The sequence below is a fragment of the Aphis gossypii genome, chromosome 1 (assembly GCF_020184175.1).
Source record: "Aphis gossypii isolate Hap1 chromosome 1, ASM2018417v2, whole genome shotgun sequence".
NCBI classification, from domain to species: Eukaryota; Metazoa; Arthropoda; class Insecta; order Hemiptera; family Aphididae; genus Aphis; species Aphis gossypii.
In genome coordinates, this window is record NC_065530.1 from 1,162,098 (window position 1) to 1,173,231 (window position 11,134).

An 11,134-nucleotide genomic window follows, 5' to 3' on the forward strand; every position below is an offset into this window, starting at 1 on the left:
TATAATGATATTCAAGAAAGACCCAGCAAGATTTTAAATAGTACAACGGATTAATAATACGTGAAAATATGTTTCTTTTCTATTACAGAATTATTAAAATATAATTGATAATAATAAACAGGTAAGTTTAATTTATTTGTGTAATATTAGAAATACTCGTAATTTTAATAACCTTATTTAAGTTAAAATATACCCATTTTAATAGTATAACTGTATTAACTAGTATTATAGTATTAATTATATTTATTTTAGTTATATGTGTAAACATATTATAACAGTGTTGAATTCAGTAAAAAAACATATCAATATGAATGAAATTATTGAACAATGTTAATATAATATAATATTTTAATTGTGGAGTACGTTTTTTATAAATCTGTAATTTTTAATCAAATTGGACAACAATGATTACTGTTTATTAGATCACCATTAATATCATATTTCTCTTGAATTCAGCTCTGCTAATGAGGGTAGTGGTAGATTTTCGGTCACATAAGAGATAATTTTTCATTAAATCAAAAATGTATTTTAAATATTTTCATTTTAACTTAAAATATACATAACACGATAAATCGTGACAATTTCACCTATTATAGTTGACCGGCATTTTATCATTATCCTTTGTGTGGATTATACCTAAAGTTTATACTCGGTGAAACCACATTAAAAAAAACGCGCCACATGCAATACCTCATGCAACATTTAAGTTGATATAAATATCGATTTTCATAATGTGCTAAGGTGATGAGGAAACTTGCATTAAAAATTGAATACAAAGTTCCTCATAAGTTACTCTTATAGTGATTCAAAAATTATTAGAACACATAAGCACATTTTTTTTCATTAGTGTTTGAAGTTCAAACATCAACGAAAATTCGTCAAAATCATGAATATTAGAAAATTATTTTGTAGTTTTAAAAATGAGAATTTAAAAATGTATTATGTTTAGTTTAATTAATGTATTACTAAATACAATCGATTAAAATTACTATCATATTATTATACCATCAAATCACAGTTATTATTAGTCTTAAGATTTTAGCATAATAGTCATAAGCCGCAGGATGAGAATTTTCATCATCGTAGAAAATGGTACATCAGTGTAGTTCACACTTGTTAGTAACATTATACTTATAAAAGTGACACTAATGAACAACTTCCTTTTCAATACTACACGAAAAAATTAAGAACAACCAATAATTATGCTTATTATACCAAAAAAATGTGTATATATACAATATATATATATTACAATTAAAAATTTTGATTACAGCTATAATGTCAAAGTGTGAATATTAACAAACGCGTGTTTTTAGTCGTTAGTTATTTTGTATACCTACACAAAATATATATTTGTTCTTACATCGCAATAAATTTAAGCGAAACGCGGTGACAACATGATATTGAAATATGCTTTGACGAAAATGTGCAGAAGCCAGAAACACCCACTTCCACTTAACATTTCCTTTTAATGAGATGGATATATACGAAATACATAGGCGCCAATATATTATAATTTCTGTTAGGTGTATATGAGTGAAATGTCTGCAGTAAATTAATGAGACAGAAATCCTCCCAAAAACCATATATCATATACTATTATAACTAAGTATAAACTGTAAGGGCAAAATCCGTGTGTTGAAGGGTACCATATTCTAATACATAACAATTTTTAAAAATTGTTCACCATCTGTCTTGTAATATGCACTCAACGTTATTTTGTAATTGATTCTGTATAAGGTATAACTTTATTTTATGTCACTCATGGTTTTTGAAAGAAAAAAATTATATTTTAAAAAGTATAATATTTCCTTTTTTTGTTTTGTCATTAGAAGTTATATTGATATTGCCTTAGCTACATAATAAATACATAGTACAAAAGCAATAACACTATAATATTATATTTTGGAAAAATAAATAAATAAATATACGTTGATTTGCTTCGAACAACTTTTGTGTAAATTTCATTTGTGATAGTCATATTAATGTTATATAAATATAAATATAATATAATAAAAAAAGTATTAAAATCACAGAAGATTTACTACATTAGTGACGGAATTTACATTCAGGGTTACATTATTATACATCGGACATATGGCGTTGCATTTATCGATCCTAATAAAATATTTTCCGAGAATATTCAGTACCTAATATATTATATAATATCTTGAACTGAAACATATTTATCTAAAACCCAGCTTGATAAATTGAATATTTTTTTCTGGGATATTATGCGTGTGTTCACAGTAGTACACAGCTGGGAAAGAAATTTGGTACTTACACTATTTCAAAGGAAGGCCTTCAGATGTTTTTGTAGCATAACCTTGAATGATATAATATTTAAAGAAATAAATTTTCAAACGTAATCTAGGTACATTAAATACAATATTTGCAAATTGATTTTGTTTTAACTACATTGTACAGGGATGCACGCAGAAAACAATTCTGGAGGGGGGGGGGTTGAAAAATAGATCATTTTTTTTTGAAATTCATTTGTAGCCATCACGTTAATACACATTAGGTATAATTTTATTTTATTTTTAAATTCTGTTTAAATATTTTTATTTTTATTCAAACTATATTAATTGTTTTAATCTGTTAGAATAAATTTTTTTATTACAAAAACTAAAGATTTCGGGGGCTGTTTGAACACCCAAAACACCCCCCTGTGTACGTCCCTGATGTATAATAATGAAATAAGACATTTTTATTAATTTGATAACCTGTCAAAAAAGTCCGCACCTAAGTGAATATATCGTTGATATGCCATTTTTAGAAAATTCACACAACATCAAGATTATATCATAATATATATAATGATGAGTAGGTATATTATTTTATTTTATTAGGTATTTTTGTTTAAAATATGATGTGATAATAGTATGATCAAAAATAGTATCAAAATAATATGATGCTAAAAAATAATTTGTGTGAAATAAATCATAGTTAAAATAAATACATATCATTAAATGTCTTATGATATTTTCTATTAGAGTAAAATAAATTATAATCTAATAATATAAATGTTTAATTTAAATTTAATAATAACATTAATATAAGCGATGTATTTTTTGCTGGAAATTCCAGCATAAACTATTAAGCGCGCCACATCAAATACTACAACGCGCAGATAGATTTCACCGTTACCTGTTAAAGCTAAAAAAATATAATATAATCTATACCTATATAATAAAAGCAAATCCTGATTTTTTGTTACGCATATATACTCACATCATTCAACATATCGTCAACAAATGTTTTACTGTTATAGCTGATAGTCTGTTGAAGGTTTTAGTACCACATTTGTTAGGGACATGTCCAGTATTTTGACTTTTTCAGATTTTTATAGAAATATGTTATTTGTATCTAAACACACTATTTGATGCGTGAAAACGAAACATATCTTCGTCTTCCTATAGTAACAATATGTATATCTTTTTCTCATTTATTTTGAAAAGGAAACATAATAAAATATAGAAAATAAGTTATTAGTATTTTCTGTAAAATTTGAATTTTGACGTATATGTACCCATTAGATATATTATAATATATTAAAATAATTGTTTAAAACGTATAGTTAAGCAATCGTCCACTACCCACCTCAGAATGCGTATATAGAATCGAAGATGAATCAATTATTGTTGTCGATGTATATGAGATGTGACAACGGCTCGATGCTTTGAGCGGTCCTATGGGGTTTGAAGTATAGATCACTGCGTTCTAACTACGACTGACTACTTAATCTTGAGACTCGAATAATTAAAATAGGTTAAAACGCATCCAACAATAATAACCAATAGAAAAATAGTATAGTAAGTCAGTAGTACGATGATTAGCTGTAAGATGCGAAAATCCAAAGTATTCCATGCCCAATGTTGTTTAATAATAATCATTATTATTTTTATTCATTTAATGACGTTATAATATTATTATATAAAATATTTCCCTAGTATAAGAATAATAATATTAATGTGAATTTTTTTTTTTTTTATTAAATATAAGTATATTTATGAGAATTTATAAACACCTTAAATTATTTTTATTTTGCGTAGATATAAAGTATGTACACTTTATAACATTTTATGATCGAAATAACTATAAGACGATTAGACAGGATTTGAAATAGCCCCTCAATTTGCAAACTATCCACGAAGGTGGAGCACGCGGGTGACAACTAGTTATATTATATATTTGTTGTAAATTTTGTCAGCAATATTTTTATGTAGAGATATTTTTGTGATAAAATCTATATTTTTAAATTTAAAAAAACTGAAAAAAAATTACATGAAATCCAAAATGTCGGACATTTCTGAACCTCGGAGCGATGACGACTTGTTATTAAACGTAACCCACAACAAAACTTTCCGCTTTAATTCCAGAAAAAAATCGTTAAATGACTGGACTAATTCATATATAATATTTAAAATCGTATAGGTATTGAAAGAAAATATTATTTATTGTTTTTGGAAGCAAACAATTAAATTCTTTATTGTAATCAGTCGAATGTACAGATTAAAAGTACTCTATATATATAGTAATATATTTATAATATTTTATGCGAATCCTAAACAATTATTAAAAAAATAAAAACATTTTTATTTTTTAACGTTAAAGTAAAATATTAATTACTTTATTTTTATTTTAAATTAAATTAATTAATCATTTTATTCTTTTACGATAAAATTATCATATTTATTATTTTTACATACTTTATGAATAAGAACATAATATAAATGTATATATTTATAGATAAGTACCTATATTAACATCACATAAACTTAATAATGTTTATAGTTTATAAAACATAGGTATGTTATAGTAATGATTTTTTAATCTTTAACACTTTTTAAAACGATCAACCTGATAAATATTAAAATCTGAATTGAAATTCGGTAGGCATATGTAGGTACTTACCTCAATATATAGTGCACAAGAGCATGACTGGAACTAATTGAATTATTTAACCGTGAACATATTGACACTTTTTTCAGCTACCTGACGCATAAGCACTGGACTAGGACAAAATATTTATAAATAAACACTATAACTCACAGCTAATGCTATCAAAACATCTTATCTTATAAATCGCTGAATTACATTTTATCCTTTTACCTCCCGAATTTCCAAAATAAAGAAAGGTTTAGAGTACATTGTCTGTTATGTTATTGTTGTCCATTGTTGCAGACTAATAATGAACTTGTCACATTGATAGACACACATGATCCTCTGTCCTTCTCTTTTAAATTCTTAAACTCAGTAAAAATATAATAAATAAGTGATTTTAAATTCTAAACGAAGCGATGAATGCATTGGTTTTACAACGATGTGTGTGTGCGCGCGTATGTGTACACGTTTTATAGTCAGGTAATAGAAAAAAAACGCATTGATATTCAACTATTCAAGCATAGTAGTTATTGTCTATTGGAAATATATTTAATCTATACAGTTAGTTAGGTACGATAAAATTCCCAGTATTTACTTTTACAAATGATCAAGAAAACAAAAATAAAATAGTAAAATGAAAAGCTGGAATTTTTATTCAAAACCCATTTTTGACAAAATTGATTTTGTTTTTTTATTGCACCTATTTTAAAAGTGAATAATTATTATGTACTATATTTTATTTTTAATAATAATAATTATTATTTGAGATTTGAGATTTTGGACTTTTTGATTTTTTGTTTAATAATTTATTAGATTGAACGTATAATACAGGATCCCATACATAATTCTTATTAAGCAATTTTTAAAAATTGTAGTTATTAAAAATACATTAGCACAGTTTATAATATATTCGGTAACTTAGTCAAAAAAATATTATTTCAGTAACATTCGTTGTGTCATCTACCAATAGTATAACTTTGCTTTTTTTTGTTGTTCTAAGTTAAAAATATGTATTTACAATAAATTAAACACCTACTTTTAGCAAAGCAATTAGCTACTTGCACAATTATTTATTGTTATAGTTTTTTTTTTTTTTTTTTAAATACTGTAGTTGTTTAAAAACTTGTATACATAGTGTGTGTGTTTTAAATATTTTACATTTATATTATAGATGTGTATAGACTGTATAGTATAGTTGGGTATGTACACTAAAAATTTGAATTAAGGCGGCTACTGTTGGTGTTTAAAATGTTTAAACGCTAATTAAAATTCTAACGAATCTTTTGTCTAATATTGTAGAGATTTTGTAATTTAAACTTTTGAAATAATATAACAAATAATAGGTCTTTGTAGTCTCGTTTAAACAAAAACTGTTATTAAAAACAAAATGCATTTATAAAATATGCATCGTGATATCTATACTATAATGGAATATTCCGTAATTAATATCTACTGTTATACTAGAAGGTGATTCACCAACCATATTAACCCATATAGTTTAACCTAACCTTTTTTTTTTTTTTTTGGTTGAATCGACGACCGGGAGTAGGGAACCACTTTCGCATTACTTCCTCCTGGCCGCCATCGTTTATTAAACAAATAATTACAAAACTTATGGAGCAAGACGGGGCCAATCTCCCCGACTTATCACCTTACAACTGTTTACATGAAAAATGTCTTACTTCTAATGATATAACAATACAGGAAAAACAACAAAACAAAACAAACAAAAGATATTACATAATAGGTACTACGAGGTTAGTAATTTGGTGTTGAGGTTGACGGTGCTGGATCAGGTCTGCTGGATCAGCTAGATGGGCATTCTTCGCCTCCCGTCCGCCGCTTGCCTCCTCCTCTCCTCTTCCTCTTTCAGGGTCATGATTTCCTCCACCATTTTATAGAATAGCGGGAAGTCTTCTTCAGCGTTACACAGCACCGAGTTCCTTTCTGCGTCGTCGGTGGGCAGGCTTTCAAATTCCGAACCACACAGTATCGCCGGGATGTCTTCTGTGCTTGGCTGGTGTCCGAGACGATTCCCTAGTTCATCCCTCAGTCCTGCGAAAAACACACAGTCGAACAGGGAATGCTCGGCAGTGTCATCTTCGTGATAACACAGGGTGTATCGCGGGGAGTTGGCCCTGCCCATTTTGAACAGATATTGCTGGAAACAACCGTGACCGGTCAGCGCCTGCGTCATGTGGAACGATAGCGGCATCTTGGGCACGGTTCTTCCGAGCACCTGTTCAGGTCTGGCAGTAACTTCCTTGTTCATGATCCCTTTGTTGTGGATAACCACCTTGCTTGCCACCGAATGCACCGAAAGTCTCGCACCGTTCCTGCCTTTTGATGGTTGCCTTTGAGGGAGGGATGGCACCCTGCATCGGAGGAGCGGCGGCGCGGGCCCGGATCCTTTTCCTCTCCATGCCCAGTAGGTCCACCGGCGGGAGCCCAGCAAGTACCAGCGCAGCCTCGTCCGAGACTGTCCGGTACGCACGGATGATGCGCAACGCGATGGCCCTCTGTGGTCGCACCAGATTTCTCACGGTTCTTGCCGAGGTGGCTGCCGTGTCGATCCACGTTGGTGCCGTGTATAAGAGCTGACTCTCCACCACCGACGCCAGCAGTTTTCTTCTGGATTGACAGGGTCCCTTGGTGTTCGGCATGAGTCTCGACAAGGCTGCCGCCGACCGGGCAGCTTTTTTTGCGACGGTGGTGACGTGGACCGAAAATGTCATGCGCTGGTCGAGGAACACTCCAAGGTATCTGAGGGAGGGTCTGAGTGCGATCTGATGTCCCCCGATGACCAGGTTAGGTGGCGTGTAGGCCCGCCTCCTGGTAAGTAGTACCATCTCACTTTTATGGTGTGCTAGTTCAAGTCCCTTTGCCAGCATCCAGGCGTCGATGGATTCTAGCACGGGGTTCACAGAGTTCTCGAGGAGTGCTCCCGTCTTGGCGACCCCTACTATCCGACCTAACCTAACCCGAGGAGATTTTTGTGATTTAATAATGCAATAATTCAAATTTTGGAATTTTTCATACAAACCTATGTGTCCTATACACTTTAAGATCATATTTTCTGGTAGTTACATTTCTAATACCACTTATGGAGTGATACTAACTTCTTTTTTCAAGTGAGAATTACGCGCTTATAGCTACTGAGAATTGTGAAATATTGTTTTTAAAATGTTATACACTTAAGTCAAAATGTAAACAAGCAGTTTTTGAGTTATTAAACCATCTTTATGTACAATAAATAATAAGAATAAATAAATAGTAATTAATACTAGTTTTACATAAAATCTAAGTAATAATAAAATATATGTGAATATTATGATCTAGTACATTATATTTTCTACTCAGCAAATCTTAACCAATAATAAATTTATAAAATTTTTATTTATTATGATCTAAATATAATAATTTTAAAATTATTAAAGTCTCCATTAAAATTACATAATTACTGCTTCAACTACTCAGGCCATTAGCATTATATTATTTATATAATATAAGTTGTTACATTTAAGGAGAACATTTTTTTTTTTAATAATTAAATATTTGATACATTCGTAGGTACATTGTAATAATTATATTATCTAAATCTTTTACAATTTATATTATATATTCTAGTAGACTAGTATATTATTACATTTAGTACTTACATATATATTTTAATAATTCAAAAATTATTAAAAATTATTTCAGACAATAACTTTGAATTGTCAAAAATGCGTCTTAAGTATCATTGGAACTTAAAAGGGCAGTCATACAAAAATTATAAATATTATTATATCTATGATTTTTATTGCAATAATGCAGTAAATTTAAGATAAGCTACCTAATTTAAAATATAAGGACTACTTTTATTCATATGTTATTATACTCATTATAACATGTAGGTACCTAGTTATATCTAGTTATTTAGCTATTATCATAATAATTATGTAGACTATAGTGTACAATTGTATTAACAGAATAAATACTAAAAAAATCGTATACAATTACACAACGCGATGTCAAAAACGTGTAAAACACGTCTCTCGTCAAACTTAGCGGATTAGACATATTTGTAAATCCTAAAATACGTATTAATGTCCTGTCGACACCTGAACAGGTAAACACCTAAACTTAAAGTTTATATACTGCGGCGACAATCGATAGACACAAAAATGACTATTTACACGATTTCGTTGTATTTATTTAATATAAAAATCCGTCCCAGGTCATGTGCGCTGCTGCACGTCTGCACGTTCAGGAGAACGAGAGCACGGCGTCGATTCTAACAGCGATGTGCGCGGATATAACTGGTTTTTTTCTCGAAAGAGGGATAGAGAAATCTACCGAAACGTACGTTATATTTTATTTTATTCCGCGATGCGGCGGTGGAATTCGTTGAAAACATTTAGACGTATTTAAAATAACACAAGGGAAAAAGTGAGAGAGAGAGAGGCAAGCAGCACACATAAGTACATAACTGATTGTGTGTGCTTAAACGGATGATTTGTGCATACGATTATAATATTATATATACGATGGTATACACGAACGCGGCGCGGTTTGCGCGTTCCACACAAACGGCTGACACTCCAATTTACAAGGTATAAAAATAATTACATTGCGTATGTGTGTGTAGCTCGCGCGCGCGAGAGAGCGTTATATTTATATATATATATAGGTCGGACACCGGGTTAGGTTTCGGGTATAATTACAGGGCTCACGAGTACCGGTCTCTAATCACCGGTTACCCGGTCCGGCAGTCGAGTTCCGCGCCCCCTCACCACCAAGCCCGAGTATACCACATTACCACACGTTAAATAACTCAATTCCGTCAAAATCTTCTCCGCGTGTGTATATTGTGTACGCGTTGGATACCGTATATTTAGTTTAGGTCATAATCTCGTCGTATATTATAGCTCTTATTATTACATTATATATATATATGTGTGTGTGTGTGTGTTTAATACCCGCGGCGGAGCAGAGCAGCACTCTGACAGACACACCATCACGATTATATAGTATCGAAACACTAATCACGTCAACCCCAACATTACACGCCACCTATAATATTATTATACACCCGCTGTAGTCCGAACGAAATTTCCGCTTCGATTGGCATATAACGATATAATATCGTATGTTATACTTACGTGCTGTATGACCATCATCTTGTACCCTGTACTTGGGTCTAGTGTTTGTTTACTCGACCGCCGCTGCACGCCACTTTTTACCACCACTGCTGCTTGTTTACTGCGCCTATACCTTAACATAGGTGATACCGCCCGCGCAGGGGGTCGTCTTCTCTGCTTCAATAATATAAGATAGAAAACGAGCGCCGCTGCCGCACGCGATCGGTTTTTCAGATGTTTTTCAATACCACTGCTATGTATAACATAATAATGTGTTGTAAGTATACAGATAGAGCTCGTAGAGAGATATGACTGTATAATCTCGTATACAACATAATATTAAATATTATATATAATAACAGCAGCTACTGCACAATGTATATACATAGTGCTCCGAAGACCAATAATTCGGTTTCCGTTTTTGTTTACCTTTCCACAGCGATCAAACGTCATAATCATCGCTTCACTAAATCGTTACCGACTAATCGAAAAATAAAATATATGAATATATAAAATGAATATTAAAATTTAAATATATGATATAATATATATGGTGTATACGTTAATATTTATTCAGTTAATGAACATTTTTAATTAAGGTAAATTACCTAATTTTTTTCAAATGAATAATAAGTTGAATTAATAGAAATAGCGAACATCTAATAAACTAACTTTAAATATGAAAATAAATACCTACGTAATGAATGCGTACAATACCATAACAATATAGCAATAGTAACAAAAATCCAAATTAAAAAAGTTACTTTTTTTCAAAAATATTTAATCATACGAATGTACTCTTTGTAACAAATAATAATTATTTTGATTAGAGTTAAACGTTTCCTTTATAAAATATACTCATTATACAACTTAAAACACTGAAGTCTGAACTACTGAAACACAAAAAAGTGAAGATAAATATACAATATAAGACTGAAATTATTTTATTAAAAGTTTATATTTTAACCTTAACGAAATTTTAAAATAATTTTTCAGCAAAATGCAAACAAATGTCAAAAATTGAATAATAATTATGTTATTTTGTACATAAACAACATAATACCTTAAAATCAATTGAATTTTTGTCTGACACTAGCTACATTTATACTGTAGAGTGATTTTTT

At 30.3% G+C, this 11,134-nt stretch overlaps 1 protein-coding gene across 1 annotated transcript; it reads right to left on the bottom strand.

Annotated features, from left to right (window-relative positions):
• Nucleotides 1–6,697: 6,697 nt before the first annotated feature.
• On the bottom strand, nucleotides 6,698–7,102 carry LOC114120802 (uncharacterized). Its single transcript, XM_027982841.2, has one exon. It carries the CDS (start codon nucleotides 7,100–7,102, stop codon nucleotides 6,698–6,700), a length of 405 nt encoding a protein of 134 aa, XP_027838642.2.
• Nucleotides 7,103–11,134: the final 4,032 nt, after the last annotated feature.

Bases quoted from the DNA above. Each gene is read 5' to 3' on its own strand.
- LOC114120802 (XM_027982841.2), bottom strand. From the start codon at position 7,102: ATGCCGCTATCGTTCCACATGACGCAGGCGCTGACCGGTCACGGTTGT.